Genomic DNA, 15,867 nt, shown 5'->3' on the forward strand with positions numbered 1-15,867 from the left:
TGGATTTGCTCAGCCCACTTTTCTCACCTTCACTGCTTCTGCCCTTTCATACTAAATTTCCCTTTTTGAGGGGTGTGCTGGCAGAGAAAGCTGGTGCTGGGCAGAGAGTTACAGCTGTCAGCAAAAATCTGTGAACTTCCCACTCGCAGCGTGCTTCCTCTCAGGCCACATGATTTTATGGTATCAGGGACTTTCCTGTGATCATGGGAGGATTAGCTCACTGCCTCACTGCTCCTTCCCTCCCTGCTAGAGGGGGAGGTTGGGACTGGATCCAAAACCAACAGAAGCCTGTGGACAGAATCTCATTGACTGACTCTGCTTTTAAGTCAGATTCTATAAATAGAGAAATTTGCATAAAATGTGATCAACTGAAACAACTGCTCTCTCTTTGAGTTTCTGCCTTGCATCCAGCAGTCCCATCAACCTTCAGTGGGATTGTATATACTGGGGGCCTAGAAGGAACACAATTCAGCCCTGTAAGGTTTTCACAAAATTAAAGGTATTCAGAACTTTTGTCATTTTCTGGCCCAGCCTCCTGCTAAAGGCAGGACTGCTGGCAGTGCAGTCCAGAGGACCTTTAAAGGATGGAGCTCTGAAACCTGAGTGGCCCATAGAGAACTGCATTACTCACCTGGTGAATTTCTTTTCTAGCATCTGGCTTGAGCCTCTGAAGTTGAGACACCTGCCTATTTGTGCACTATGGGTGTTATCTGCCACCATGGAGAAGAATTTGTCTCTGTCTTCATAACTGACTTCCAAACAGCTGTGGGATTCTAGCTGATATCTCCTCACCTATGGCCCTCTCAGCCTCTGCTGTGCCCCAGGGTCCCATCTTGGTAGCTGTGTAATGTGTCTTCTCTAGTTTGTCAATGTTTTCTTTCAACTGAGGGCCCTAAAGCTGATTCCAGTATTTCAGCAGCAGCCTCACCATTTCTGGGTGCTGAGCACCATGACTTATCTCACTTTCCTCACTGCATTTCTAGTGCAGCCCAGCAGGTAATTTTCTGCTCTTGTGATGAGAGCACACTCCTGGCTCATGACCAGCTTGACTTTCACCCTAACCCCTACATCCTCTCCAGGAGGGCTGCTTGCATCTATTGAACCTGACTTCTCTAACACAGAATTACCCTTCACCTGCCCACCCTCCTACCAGAAACCCAGCATTTATTTCCTGCTTTAAGATCAGCCTGGCTTAAGAAGTTTTTGGGGTTTTTAAGTGGTGCTGTCAGCCTGCCCCAGAGATCAGTACCAGCTGCACAGTGTGAGCACAACTCCACATAATTCTGTAGCTGGGCTGTATCCAATATGGTATTTTACACTGTTATGTACCTTTCCCTCTTGGCAATCCTTGATGTGGAAGAAGCAGCTGTCCAACCTCTCTTTCTGTAATCACTCTTATCTGCAGCCACTAAAGAGTTACAGTTTGTGTATCTGACCAGGAAATGTGAAATGTTTGCAGGCAGCCAATAAAAGGAGAGATCAACAGCCAGGCTGACTCACTGAGAGTCAGGAAATCCGGAGCTGTGTTTGAATGCAGCTCAAAGCCGACCCACACTTGGTATCACAGCAGTTTCACCCCATCATTCCACAGGCTTATGTTCGTATTTCCGGAGGTAAGTTGATTTTTATTCCCAGTTTCTTTCCCTGAGACATCTTTGCTGTGAATTAATTTTTAAAACTTACCTTAAAATTAGAAACTTGAAATAAATGGCTTTATAGCAGTCTTCTTCCTGCCCCTGCCTGCACAGATGGGCAAGGATGTCAGAGTTATCCAAGACTTTTAGTGTCTTACTAAAAAATAATGCAAACCATTTCCTTGCATAGGTCACCTCTGGAATATTGATTCTGGGGGTTGATAATGAGATTTTTAAAGGATATGGGAGAAAAAGCATTCAAAAGAGCAGAATTATTGAAAGAATGTCTTGGTACCTTGCAATACAAAGATGTAGAAACTCAGACACAGGGAGAATGGTGCTTAGCATGCCATGACATGGTTTGTAACAACAAAGATTGAAGCAGTTTCTATTTTGATTTTTAAAAATCTCCAATTTTATTAGATTTTGCAAATCCAAATAGGAGCTGATGATTAGCTTTAATTTTTGTCTAAGTAACCAGTTAGCAAGAGTTTGAAAAACACTTATATTATTACTTGATTCAATTTTAAACAAAAATAAATACTTTCAGGAATGGTTTGGTCATTGTTTGGTCATTATTTGCTCTTCCTTACACTATGGTTGGAGTTGAGTAATTTTTTTTGGCTATTTAAATTATTATTATTTGCTGTATAGGACAAAAATGAGACATAATTTTGCTTATGCCAGAATTTTGATTGCCTCCTTTACATTCAGGATTGGTAGATTTGTGTGGCCTGTCTTAGCAACTTCAAGGCATAAATCTCTCATTTAGAAAATTATCTCCATTCAGAGGAACCTTTTCAAATTTTATGAAATTGTTAACCTGTCAGCCTCATCTCTTCTTTAAGGAAACTTCAGAGAAGCACCCAAGGCAGTTATTGCTTTCCAATACAATAACCTAACAAAAACCAAAAAGTTCAACTGTGCTTTCCTACCAGAATCAAATATGGGTTCAAGCTCAACTGGTAAATCAGCTGCTGCTTTTGCATTTTGATTGTGGTTAGAGGCAAAATTGAGTTTATATTGTGAATGTGCCTGCAGGATAAGACTGAGATTAACCAACAATAAAATGTTCATGAACTAGAAGCAAGATCATAGGCAAATTTATCTTCAGGCTTTTGTTTCTGTTTTACTTGTGGAGAAAAAGCCTTCTGCATCCCAGGAGCTCTTTTTGTAGATCACACCTAAAAGGACACAATGCTCATTCAACAGGCCTTCACAGTTACTTCAGTTCCCTCACTGTTTCCTTTTCTAGCCCTGGCTTACTGGATCCCAAAGGGAATATTCCAGTTTGGGGAGTTCTGACTCACTGACCACTGATCTTGCAGTAATCCTTACCAATGCCACCCGTTTTATGCCATCTGTTTTCTTAGATTGCTTGTTTTCCTCCTTTACCACTCCCTTTTTGGCTATCTCCAGTCTAATGGAGCTCCACAGATGTAATTAGAAGTTACTCATGTAGTAACATGGTGATGCTTTGAGAAGTTGTCTCTAATCCATGTGTGTTGCCATGCAAAGTGTCTGAGAAGTGCAGCTGGTCCTGCAGAGATCCTGCATGGACACTGTACTGCCCAAATTATGGCAGCTAAAAAGATACAACTCCATGTAGCAGAATTCTGACATTTCACAATAGCAGGAAATTTGCCTGTTTCTTTGCTTTTGCATTCACATATGATGTATTAAAGATGACATGCAGGATTGGTGCACAACGTGCTGACATGAGTTATTGAATAATTGCCTTTTTTATGAGAAGTGCAGAAATTTTTTGCCTGATATGTAAGATGCTAGTTTGTTGTCTACATAATTAGTATCACGTTAAAATCCCATTTTATATTATAAATACTACTCTACTATTTCAAAGGCATCAGATAGAAATAATGATGAGCAATTAATTAGCACCTTGCAGCTTCAGATGGCAAATTATGGTCCAGGCACTCCTTTGCAATTAGTGCATTTTTCCTTTGTTTGTAAGGATAGTCTGACACAGAGTGGTGAAAAGAAGACTGCTGGATTTGTTATTTGGGAAGTAAGGGGTGGTGCAACTTCACTGTGCTTTTGTAATTGTGACAAAAATAAAAAAGCAAACAACCTCTTAAAACTTTTATCTTTTCTGCCACATTTTTTCCCCAAGCCAGCCATCAAGAATGGCCAATCCACTACCTGTGGTAGCTCAGGAAGATTTGGAAAGCTTTACCTTGACTAGGACAGTGTCAGGCTTTGCTCTCAAGGCCTTCCATATTTCCTGGAGCACTCCCATCTCTGTGAAGCTGCTGGCCAGCCAGGACACCACAGACAGGTATGGCTCTTACCTGCCCAGCCAACCACACAGGTGGGCAGCACAGACCTGCAGTGCTGCCACCAGAACAAATCACCTGATCCCTAAGCACATCTCCATTCCTAGAAATCCTCACAGCCAAGAGGCAACTTGGAGGCAATTTTACTGAGAAACAAGCTCTAAGGTTTTTGCATTTTTTAATAAAGTAGAGCTTAATCCTGAGGTTAGTAATTAATCTACCATAATAATGTCTACAAACCTGGATCAGTAATACCAGTATGCTAAGCTGTTATTTTTCTAGAGGCTCCTGAAGAGACCTCAGTTGAATTTAATCTAAATCAGCATGCACAGATGAGAGCAGGGGAAATGGGAGGAGGGAGGTCATGGGCAGGATTACACAGCAGTGAGATGTGCACGGAAAGCATGGAAACACATAATTTTCTTACAAATGTGGATGTCACTAATAGAAAAAGAATAAAAGTTATTTGGAGCAGTAAAGGAAAATCTTTGTTTTATTCTTAATCTAGCATTTTTTCCTGCCTTCATACTTCTATTCTGCTTCAAGCTCTGTTCTTATGTTCATATTAAAGCATCCAGAGGTCTTTCATTTTATATTAGAAAAATTACATTTACTTTATATTAGAAAAATACGCTACACTACAACTGCTTCATGTTCTTACAATTGTTTTGAAGATTATATGATATTGGGTTTAATGGTAAAATAATTCTAGCTTGGTTCTCTGTCATTTCCACATCCTACACTCTCATGTCCTGCTGAAGTACCCTTGTATAACCTGCCTCTGACTTGGTTTTTATAAAGGGAGTGGAAGTTGCTACTTCAGGACATAGCAACTGTCAGACACTGTGAGTCTGAACGTCTCCTGCCTTTTCTTGGGATTTACCAGTACCATGGACTTGTGGGGATAGTGACTGAATGGATGAACAATGGATCCCTCCACTCCCTCATCCATGAGGTAAATAAAAGATGTCTTTGAAGTGATAATATTAATTACGAGATCAAAGAACAATCAGCATGCAAATTATGGACAGTAGTCACAATCTGTTCTTCAGTTTCTGTTTGTTCTGTAGTTCTGTTTGTTGTCAAATGAAAATGGGAATAGGAACAACTTCATGGTACCAAAACCTGTATTTTGTGTCACTTAGCATCAGCTGTACCCAGAGCTGCCCTTTCCCTTGCTCATAAGGATCCTGTCAGATGTGGCTGAAGGGCTGCATCATCTTCACAGCCTCCAGCCTGCCCTCTGCCACTGCAGCCTGAAACCTTCCAATGTGCTTCTGGATGTGCAGTACAGAGCCAAGGTAGGAGCTTCTACTTTTAGTCCATCAACATCAAATCCAGTGATTGTCCTATTGTTGCATATATTGATCTCAATAGTCAACATTTGATACCAAGACTTGCTATATTGTTACTAAAATTACTTTCACTCACATTTCCATAGATATCAGATTATGGCCTCACCAACTGGAGGAAACAGCAACTGAGGTCAGACCTGCAGAACTGCCATCAGAGAAACTGCCAGGACTTGGTGTATCTCCCTCCTGAAATACTCGGAGGAGGCCTCCCTTCCCAGGAAGGTGATATTTACAGGTGAATGGAGTTTCTAAATGCACATCATACCTAGCCCATGCTGCACTCTACAATGCTGCCAAAAAACTTATCCCCAAAGTCATTACAGTAAAAATGCCAGACATACAAACTGCAGTAGGATAGGATGGCACATGAGGCCAATTGCAGCAGTGAATTAAATTTCAAATTCCCATATTTGGTGAATAAGATACCAAGGTTAAGAACTGTTCTCAAAGTCAGTAATATAAATATTTATATAATAGACCTAAACGTTTTAGAAGTGTAACAGCTGCCAAAACTTTCAGATATATTTAGAAGCCTCATAACTGTTTGCAAGTGTGAACTGCTGTTGGCTTTAGTTTCAGAAAGAATCATTTATGCCCAGGCTCAGGTAAAAATAAGACCTTTCCCTCAATAGTGTCCCATTAAGATCCTATGGAATCTCTGCTGGGATAAGTTACTGAGCCAGTGAAGCACCTGTACTTGTTAATAAAGTGATTTATACAAAGGAGAGAGATTACTCACTGCCACGTGTCCTTTTTGGGTATGTTATGTGCAATGTGGCTGCCTCAATGAATGAGAGGACCTCAAGGTGCCACTGGTCTGGATGGTCTGGGCAGACACACATCATCAGGGCCAGCACACAGAGCTGTGGACTAGTATTTTAAATAACTTTTAAGGAGATGGCTCTTTTGATTTCTGAGCTTTTGTGAAACCTACACATTTAAATTCCTGCTTTATTGCCATAGAGGCAGGCTCTAAGATGAGTCAAATAATGCATATACTTGAGGAGACTTATAAATGATGTGACTAATCTCATGTTGTTCACAAACTCAGGTTTTGCACAGGAAAAGGGGAGCCTTACTTTTGGGTAGCATAATTAATTTTCCAAAATTGCATTCTTATATATGATTTAATGTATACATTTATTATATAATACATTATATAATAATATGCTGAGATCTGACTCAGGCACATGAGATACACATGCACCTAAACAATGGTGCAACAGACAAAGCAAAAATTTGTGTCATACATTAAATACTAAGTAGATTTAAGACACATGTATGTCCACATTACATTAATACTTTCAGGATTTTTATGTTAAAGTAAGGCAGAAGAGGACAATCTAACCACTGTAATCACTACAGCAGGATATATAAATAAGCAGATATATTTATCCTAGAGCTGCCTCTTCCCCTTCTGACTTACCTGTGGATGTTTTTTCTCATCCAGCAGCCTCCTCTTTTCTGCCTCTGATTTTGAAGATTGATCTTGTTATTAAAGCACTGTATTTTATAGCATCTGAGTTGTGGGTTATATGTATAGATCTATGATCCCACTGCAATTATTCCTGTGATGCTGGAAAAGGAAAAAGGTATGAGGATCCTCATCAAAATTTGCTGAAGAAAATAGTGCACCAGAATCAAATTTTTGTGGATTAACTGCTGTGACTCCTATCTCTTAAAGCAATAAACTTGCTTTTGAAACTGAGAATGTAGATATAGATTGCAAACTAACAAATAATCTTTCACTGATTGCTGGTTTTTGGTTTTTTTCCAGTTTTGGAATCCTCTGTTGGGAGAGCCTCAGCAGACAGAAACCTTTTGAAGGTATTTATTGTTCATGTCAGACTTTGTGCTGTCCACATCTTGTCCACAAACTCCCTTATTGTAGTGAAATTATGATACAAACACTGTCTTTTCAGATGTCCCTTTGCCTTCTCTTACTGTTACAGCACAAAGCTCCATATTAGAGGATGTAGATATTATAACTCTTCATCACATCCTAAATGTTTCCAAAGAAGCTGCTCTTTCTGAAGGGAAAAAGCAGAGCTTCTTTCCCCACTAATATCATCAATATGTGCTTGCTGTAGCACTGTGACTGAGTTGGGTTTTCCATGTACCATCAGTGAGAAGGAATATCACTTCATATTTGTCAGCTGGAATTTTAAAATCAGTGACAAGTAGTGAATTGAATGAGCAGAATACTCATTTTCACAGTTGCTATGAGTTTCAAATACCAATCCAGAAATGGCAGTTCGTGATGAATTACCTCAAGGAAGCAAGAAATCTTACTTTCTTAGATGAAAGTGTGAGCAATTTTAGAGAACTTAGTTTACAGAGCATTGTGTAATAGTTGTCACTGTCTAGGAACAGTTGCAGTTTCATGGAAGTGGAGAACAGTAAAGGCTTCTTTGCTATGGGCTTCATTCTGCATGGCAAAGCTGATTAAAGGACTCCTGTATTTTACTGACTCAGGACCTTTAAAAAATACTGCATGGAATAATACCTAAATGCCCATACAGCTTATGGCTGCCATCTTGAGGCTGCTCAAAGTAGATTTCTTTTTTTTACAGTTCTATTCTTGAAATACAAGTGTAAGGCTTTATAAAAAACTCTGCATGCATTCCTGAGGCATCTGTGCATGTAGTTTACAGTACAAGTTTACATGACCATTTGTGACCCAGTATTGGACAGAGTTCTTTATATGAAAGGTACAGTTGCAATAAGCAGCTATAGCTATTGTTAAAGGCTAGCATATCAACTTACAAGAGCACTAATTTTCCTTTTAAAAAAGCTGTCTTTATTTTAAAATACACAATATGACTTACATTGGATATAACTTTAAAAGGTCTTTAATATTTTTTGGCAGTGACATTTTCTTTTAAACTGTAGGTCAAACAACTCTGCTTAATGTTTTGAGAGGAATCTGCAGCAGCTTGAGGCCAGGCATGTCAGAAAAGTTCATTCCAAGCAATTTGCCTGAGAGGAATAGACTGTTGCACCTCATTGCTCTGTGCTGGCATCAAGAACCAGATTATAGACCACATACTGCAGGTAACATTCAGGATTTCTTTCTGTGCAAGATTTATCATGGAGTCTTTATAGGAACAATGCTCTAGCACGCTGAACAACTGAAGTGGAAGTAGTCTTTTGATCATCAGACTACCTTTGATGTTTCCTCTAACTGAAGCTTCCTACCTGAAACTGACTTATTTGTCTCCAAAATTTTGTTTACTCTAAAGTAAAGTATGAGGTGGAAATCGGATTAAACTAATTTCCTCTATTTCATCCAATTTCTCGATATAGCAGCAAAGTTAGTTGCAATATGATAATGCCTAAATGTATATGTGCTTTCATACACAATGTGGTATTTAAAATGCTTTATTACCCCTGCAGAATGTGTACACCTTCTAAATGGAGTTTTGACTAGTATAAATAAGGAGGTAATTTCTGCAGCAATCTACAATTTGATGGATACAAAGGTCAGTGCAAAATTTCTTTTTCTCCTACAACATTACTTGATTTGGTTGATTGCAGTCTTTCCAACCCAAAACCAGTGAATGTTTTGGTTGTTTTACTGGTCATGCCAGAGAGCTGGAGAGTAGCCTTTGGCACTTCAGGTTCATTCAGAAATTGTAGAATATATATTGTGAGGTTCTCTAGAAAATTAGTCAATTGCTACCTGCTATTTTAAAAAGATGACAGCTTTTTTCTGAAGTCAGACTGGAAAACCCATGTGAGTGAGAACAAACATCAGCTCAAGTACTGCAGATTAGGGCTAGAACCAAGGACAGGTTTTTTGTATGCACTGGTTGGAAACCATGTAGTGCAAAACCTGAGCAGGATTTGTAACTGTGATAGCAATAGCAGGAACAGCACTGCTCTGTACTACACTCTTCTGAACTGCCAGGCAAAGGCAAAGGCACAGCTCAGCCCGGGGGCTCAGGGGCTCTCAGAACTCAGCAGGGCATGGGAACAGCCATCCGAGGGGACAGAGCCAACTCCATATCTGCCCACACTGCCACGGGAAATCTGCAGAAATGTGACTGCCACAAACACAGCTACATCCCAGCTGGTTAACGTGGGCACTGAGGGAAAACAGTGACACACAAGTTTTGGCCCTCGGACAAGGACTCTGACTCTAGCTGGAGTTACACAACCCATGTGCAAGCTGTGTTGTTGGTTTCATTACTGTTGTGTGTGTTTATGCATGCTAGACTATTTTTATATGTTGCAATCACATTCTGGGCTTCTAGAACAGCCTTGAGCAAGGTTTTATTTTTTAATTTGTTAAATTGTGAAGATTTATTTTACTAGTGAGCATTATTTTTTGTTCAAACAACTGAACTGATAAGTCCAAAATTACTCTGACAATGATACTGAAGTTTCTGGGAAATTGATTTACAACTGTTGAAGTATAAAACTACTAAAAAGTAGTTTAAGAAATCTGCTGTGGATGTACGAGCTGGAAAAATGTTACAAATATTGACACATCATTACTGCAGACAGTTTGGCACTCTGAACACAGGATGCTGTTTGGCTATTTAAAGGCAAACATGTTCTAGCTAGCCCAATCCCTCTCAATACAAGCTTATTTTCACCTTCCCCTGAAAGATTCAACACTGGATTTTAAAATAAATTTGAAACACTGGAAAGAGCAACAGAGTAGGATTTTGTCAGATTCCATGTTCGCTCTATGCAGTTCACTGTTACTATATAGGAGTGTACCTTACAGTATAATATATGTTGCCAGTATATTTCTGTTACTATAAATTGTTGCTCCTGACAGCTGCGAGTGGAAGGAACCACGGCTACACTCCCTGCATTACTGTGGTTTTCTTCTTCCAGGAGAGAGCGCTTAACGCGAGCAAAGGCTCGGAGAGGTACGCCCTGCAGGGAGGCACGGGCAATGCACAGGTGAGCTCCTGGCACAGCAGTCTTTGGACTCTGCATCAGCTGCTTATTTCTCCTGACACCCCTGACACTATAATGCCAACACTTGGCCAAAGTGTCCTTAACCAGGATAACTCCGTCCAACAAAACTCACAGTTTTACCTTGCTCCAAGCAGCTCGCTCTGATGTTGCTGTTGCAAAAACAACCTCTTCCTCTCAAGGCTTGTTTTGAACCTCTCCTGTTTAGAAAAGGTTTTGAAACGGAAGTTTCCAAGAAGATAATTCTTCTCTATTTTGATCTTTTTCAGGTTATGTGTCCACAAAAAGACAACTGCTTAATCAACAAGAAAATTCATCTTGTAGTGCCAAGCTTGTCAACTGTTCTATGTGATAGCAGCGCAAACACAGCAGGAAGAGATAATATTGAGATGGGTGTGTCAAATACTGCCCCACAGAATGCAACAGCAACAAAAGGTTGCCGTCTTGAATTATAATCAGCCCCAGCTGTTACAAGAAAAGGACAAATATTACTAGTTGTTCCATATAGATATGTAACTTTTCATGTAAAATTATCACATTTCAGAGTAAAGGTGTGCACTCTACTGGTATCATTTGAAGCACAAGTTCACTGCAGGAAACCAGAGACACCACAAAGCTTTCCTCTTAGATGTAGAGATAAAATTTTTTTTTTAACTAATTTTTTTTTTTAGAATACTGAGCTGTAAATGTAGAGCTGCCTTTCCCTCACACATCAAATATTGCCTGTTGCTTTTGAGAGAACAAGTCCCTCCTGGGAATCACGCTGCTTTGTGCCACCAGTAATAATTGCTTTTTTTTTTTGTAATCTGCTAAGAAAGGGAGATATCTTTAAAAAGGCAATATTACCAGGAGCATATGAATAATTCCTGATAATCACTATTCCTATATAGATAACTTTCTTTACCTTTCCAATGTGGATTGTGTTGTTTAAATTTGTGTCAAGAAGAGATTGCCTGTATTTCTCATGCCCTCAGGTACAAAAATTGAGACATCAGAAGTCAATTCACCAGCAGCAACATCTGTGTTTCCAAGCACTTTAGTTCTGATCAATAGCCATCAGATTTATGGACAGAATAAAATGTTCCATAACTTTAATAAGAAATTTCTACAGACAGCTTGGAAAAGTCAGATGTGTATTGTAATATATGCCAAAGTTTTCCTAGGAACAATGATGTATTAACAAGAACCAAAGTAATCTCAAGTCAGTCTTCAGTTCCTGTCTCCTGTAGTGTCTGACTACAGCCACATGTGTGTAATGTTTTCTTGTTATTCAATTCAAAGATCTAATCTTGCTCATCTTAAACTTTTTCTAGATCACCCAGGTTCTGAGAGAAGAAAATCAAGCTCCTTTTGCACAACTCCTTCATCTGGTTCAACTGCAGGCAAAGAGAGCAGTCAGCATAACTCCCCACCACTGGCTCTTCAGCACAGGCCACAGCCAGTGCACCTTGGGCAAGCAGTGACAGGTGGGCACTATTGCCACTCTGAGCTGGCAATATTCACCTTGGCCAGATCTTAGTGATTAAATTATTTAAAATTTGGAGGAAGCAGGTATTTCTAAATTACGTGCACATTTTCAGGTATTTAGAGTAATAACTGGTTCTAACTTGTCTCTCTATTTGTGTATAGCTGCTCCTCTGCTCTCAGAAGTTCAGGCACTGACCACTGAGAACATTGGCTTGTTCTTTTCTTCCAGGGCCACAGTGAGGCTGAGAACAGTTCTGAAAAGACTTTAATAAAAATACAAAAATCATAGCACCCATTGAATGTGAAATACATTAGTTGTTTAGGCCTGGAATAATCTTTTGCAGTCATGCTCATTTTTTGCATACTGTCCTATAACAATTCTCAACCTAGAAGGCTGTCCTTCTCCATGGAAATTTACTTGAGTGATGACATAATTTCTGGATAAATCAACAGACTAGACCATGCAGGAAAAGTTCATCACAGAACTCTCCTGGCAACACTCAGAAATCAGAATGACAGAAGCATGTTCTCCAAAGTAATATGGCTTTTGGTTATTAATTTTCTTCTGGTGTATTTACTGTACACTAAGAGCCCTAATGTCAGCACTAGGTATTCTAATCACCTCATGAAAAGAGGCAGAACCCAAAGCTCTCAACCATTTTATCAAGAGTATTAGTTTTGTTTTAAGCTTGGCTTGGACATATATTCATTTTCTCAGTTTCATACTACATGTTTCAAACACCCCTGCTAACCTGAAGTACCTGTTGTCTGTCCTTCCACCTTTATAGGAGACAGTTTTCTCATCTGTGTCCAGCCAAGGTGCATTGCATAAAGTTAAATACACATGCTAGATGAATTGGGCAAGACCTGAAAATCTTCTCCCCTCACACAATTTGAGCACTCGGTGATTTAGAAACACCTATTTGCTGTAATCTGATCTTCGTAGTTTCAGACAGGAGATGAAAATACTTTTGCACTAGTTTCAAATATAGAATGCGAACAAACTAACTCCTCCTTCCTTCCTTCCTCTACTGAGTTTATATTTCTGGTTTTGATCCTATCACTCCCACTCTGGATGAAAAAACACTTGATTTATCTCATTTTGTTTTCCTTCCACTCAAGGTCCTTGCAGCAAAGGAAGCTGCAGTCAGATCCTTGCCTGCCAGAGGCAGACCATACTGAGCTGCATGACAGAAGGGCGCCTCAACCACCTGCTGGACGTGCTCCGCTCGCAGCAAGCCCTGTCGCGGGGGGACTATGAGAGCATCGCCTCGTGCCCCACCGTGACCAGCCGGGCTCGGGCGCTGCTGGACACTTGCCTTTGCCTCGGAGAGAGGGCAGCACACACTCTAGTGACTGCACTTGCAGTGAACAAGTGTAGTCCTCTGGCACAAGTCATTCACTGCCCAGACTGTCCTTCTAAGGTGAACAGGCTGTTGTGACTGATTTTTTCACATCTGAGCTCTAGTAATTTGTCATGGCAAAGATTCACGTTAGTGTTTCACAACCTACTGACTAAAGGCAATTCTTCCTACAGCCCTTTATTTGAGTACTGTAGTGGAAAAAGCTAACTGGATTAAAAGGTCAAGTCAAGCGCTGCCAACAGAAATCGCCAAGACTGGTATAATAAATTCTGATCTGGACCTCGGAGATGGGAGAAGTGCACTATGTGCCACAGCAAACAGAGCTCAAGTGAGATGACATCTTATTTCCTTGAATTTTTTTTTAGAAGAGAGGAAAATGAATCATGACTTTTTGGAGGTCACAGTGTAAAAGAATGGCTGTTTATAAATACTTCCAAATAAGGATAATGAACAACAGAATACTGGATGAAGAGAAAAAATTTACTGCCTTTCACTGCATTCATATCTGAGCCAGTTGTTAGAGTGAAATGCATCAGAAAATCAATATTTCTTCAGTAGGGCTTAAGTAAGGAAGTTTCATATTATGCATATAAATTTCCTCTTTTTCCTCACAAATGATCAAATGAAAATGTAGCAGTACTTACATCAGTACTTTGGAGATGTGGGACTTGGAGTACGCATTAAATGGAAAAATGTTCTCTCTAAAAATGTCTGCAGTTCAAATGTAAAATTAAACCAGGCAGAAGAGGAGCTAAGCTGATCATTTTGAAATGGTGGTTCTGCTGAACTCTTGTCATGGTTGTACTCTAAAGGGAGACAGCCTGGGAATACTGGGAGGTTTTCTTGCTCTGGCCTGGACTCACCCATGGTCACAGATGCTTTGGAGCCTCCAGCTGCTGCTTGAACTCCTCCTCAGGTCATGGACCCCTTGACTTGAGTTCACATGGAGCTCCAGTCTGCCCAGTACAGTGGCACAGAAACACTGCTGTTATCTGAATGTTTGCAAGCACAGTCGAGTAAGATGATAAGTGGTACAGCAAACAGTGAAAGCAACAAACCAGCCACTAACGAGCACCAGACACTTGTGTACAGAAGGAAAACAAGTCCCATGGCAAGCACAGGAGTCTGTCAACAGATAAATAGCAACAGCAGCTATATATGTGATCCAGCACATTCCAGACAAATCTGTTGTTGCCTTGAACCCTTCAAGTCCCACATTGGATGCTGAAAAGAACATTTGTGGTTTAACTCCAATGGACAACTGGCTCCACAACAGTAAAGTGAGAAAACGTGGTTGAGATACAGACAATTTAACAGGTAAAGCAAAAGCTGCACACAAGCAAAGGAAAACATGGAATTCATTCACCTCTTGGCATGGAGATGGCTCTTGGCAGCCATCTCCAGGAATGCAGGGCTCCATCCCACGTAATGGTTACTTAAGAAGACAAATGCCATCACTCCAAACTCCTCTAGCTGAGCTTGATGCCACATGGTCTGCAGCATCCCTTTGGCCAGCTGTGGTCAGTTCTCCCAGCTTGTCCTCCCCCAGCTCCTTGTGCACCCCCAGCTCCTCCTGGTGGGCTGAGGGGCAGAAAGGCCTCGGCTCTGTGTGAGCTCTGCCCAGCAATAAGAAAACGTCCCTGAATTGTCAATGCTGTTTTTCTTACAAATCCAAAATACAGCCCCATATTAGCTCCTATGGAGAAAATTAACTCTACCTCAGCCAAAACCAGCATAATTTTAAAGGGAAATAATAAGATTACTTTCTTTATAATGAAAATAATGGTATAAGGTGTTGGATTTTTAAAGGCCTGATAGGGTTTCTTCTAGCTTCCTGGCACCAAATTAACATGAGAACTTGTCGTACTATCTACAGGTGTTTCAAAGCAAAACCATGTTATTTGTTTCCCTATGTTGCTTTTGTTCTCTCTGCAGTTTCAAAGTTCTCATTGAATTCAGTCATTTGGCTGACTGCAAATGCAGTAATGATGTGTTGTCTAGGCACACTTAAGAAATAAGAAATGTGTTACAGCAAAATTTCCAGCTACAATGCTGCTGGAACCATTAACATATTTTTTTTACATAACTTCATTGAACTTTGAGACTGCCTTGAATTCAAATATTGTTACAATTAAAAGCAATGTCTATCAGAATATGTTGACAATAGTTTTGCCTATTAAAGGAGCTGAATATATATTTCACAGTTGAATCTTTTTTTCACTTTAAAATCTACACTTTAAATGTCAACAGTCTCTGCTAAAAAATGATGCCTTACTTGTGATGCTGTCATGGTGTTTTGCCTTTTTAGCAGGCATAAGATACTCAGTAAAACAGATAAACATTCACCTGTGGGAAATAGTTACAGACCTTAAAGAAAGAAACTAACAATACTGTTGAAACTTAATAGCAGCTTCCAAAATAATTCCATTTAGTTGTTTGGCTAGACACTTCATACTCCTGAGAAATATGTGTTGGCTGGCAGGCTACGCCAATTTTTTGCTATTTAGTTTATTAAAGGAATGGTAAGTAGGCAGATGTTTATTTTTCTGATGTATTGTAATTTTCTTCTTGGCACTGGCTGCTATCAGCTATTTTTGCTGATTTGCAAAAAGATGACTGTCCCTTGCCCTTTGTCCTAACTACAGCATGCTTTTATCTGAGATGGGATAGTTTCTGCAGTGTAAGAATGTATGTACTAGAATTTATTTTGTGTACTAGAAGTTGATTTGTGGAAAATTAATCTGAGGTATTGGAATGAAATGTTTAAGAGATTAGTCCTTCCAGTAGAGAGCAAGACAAACAAAGCTATAAATACCACTCA

The 15,867-nt window shown here is 39.9% G+C and overlaps 2 protein-coding genes across 4 annotated transcripts in view; both read left to right on the top strand.

Annotated features, from left to right (window-relative positions):
- Nucleotides 1-1,500: 1,500 nt before the first annotated feature.
- On the top strand, nucleotides 1,501-15,242 carry LOC130258053 (receptor-interacting serine/threonine-protein kinase 2-like). Of its 3 annotated transcripts, XM_056501079.1 has the most exons (13): nucleotides 1,506-1,613; nucleotides 3,770-3,930; nucleotides 4,730-4,883; nucleotides 5,074-5,229; nucleotides 5,370-5,518; nucleotides 7,061-7,110; nucleotides 8,176-8,337; nucleotides 8,680-8,765; nucleotides 10,132-10,200; nucleotides 10,485-10,650; nucleotides 11,529-11,681; nucleotides 12,805-13,106; nucleotides 13,220-15,242. In XM_056501079.1, the coding sequence occupies exons 1-13, from the start codon at nucleotides 1,596-1,598 to the stop codon at nucleotides 13,229-13,231; spliced, it is 1,638 nt and encodes a 545-aa protein (XP_056357054.1). In that variant the 5' UTR covers nucleotides 1,506-1,595; the 3' UTR covers nucleotides 13,232-15,242. The 3 variants fall into 3 exon arrangements, with proteins under 3 accessions (XP_056357053.1, XP_056357055.1, XP_056357054.1); XM_056501078.1 differs by having other exon boundaries at nucleotides 1,501-1,613; nucleotides 12,805-15,242; XM_056501080.1 differs by having other exon boundaries at nucleotides 1,505-1,613; nucleotides 3,766-3,930; nucleotides 12,805-15,242.
- The window catches only part of SLC7A6 (solute carrier family 7 member 6), a 42,653-nt gene continuing 39,957 nt past the window's right edge, over nucleotides 13,172-15,867 (top strand). Inside the window, exon 1 of the mRNA XM_056501083.1 lies at nucleotides 13,172-14,363. The gene's annotated coding sequence lies outside the window, so the exon portion shown is untranslated. The remainder of the gene's footprint in view (nucleotides 14,364-15,867) is intronic.

This window comes from Oenanthe melanoleuca, chromosome 11 (assembly GCF_029582105.1).
Source record: "Oenanthe melanoleuca isolate GR-GAL-2019-014 chromosome 11, OMel1.0, whole genome shotgun sequence".
Taxonomy (NCBI): Eukaryota; Metazoa; Chordata; class Aves; order Passeriformes; family Muscicapidae; genus Oenanthe; species Oenanthe melanoleuca.

Bases quoted from the DNA above. Each gene is read 5' to 3' on its own strand.
- LOC130258053 (XM_056501078.1), top strand. The intron at 5,519-7,060 runs GTGAATGGAGTT...GTTTTTTTCCAG, and splicing joins CAGGAAGGTGATATTTACAG to TTTTGGAATCCTCTGTTGGG. The intron at 8,766-10,131 runs GTCAGTGCAAAA...TTCTTCTTCCAG, and splicing joins ACAATTTGATGGATACAAAG to GAGAGAGCGCTTAACGCGAG.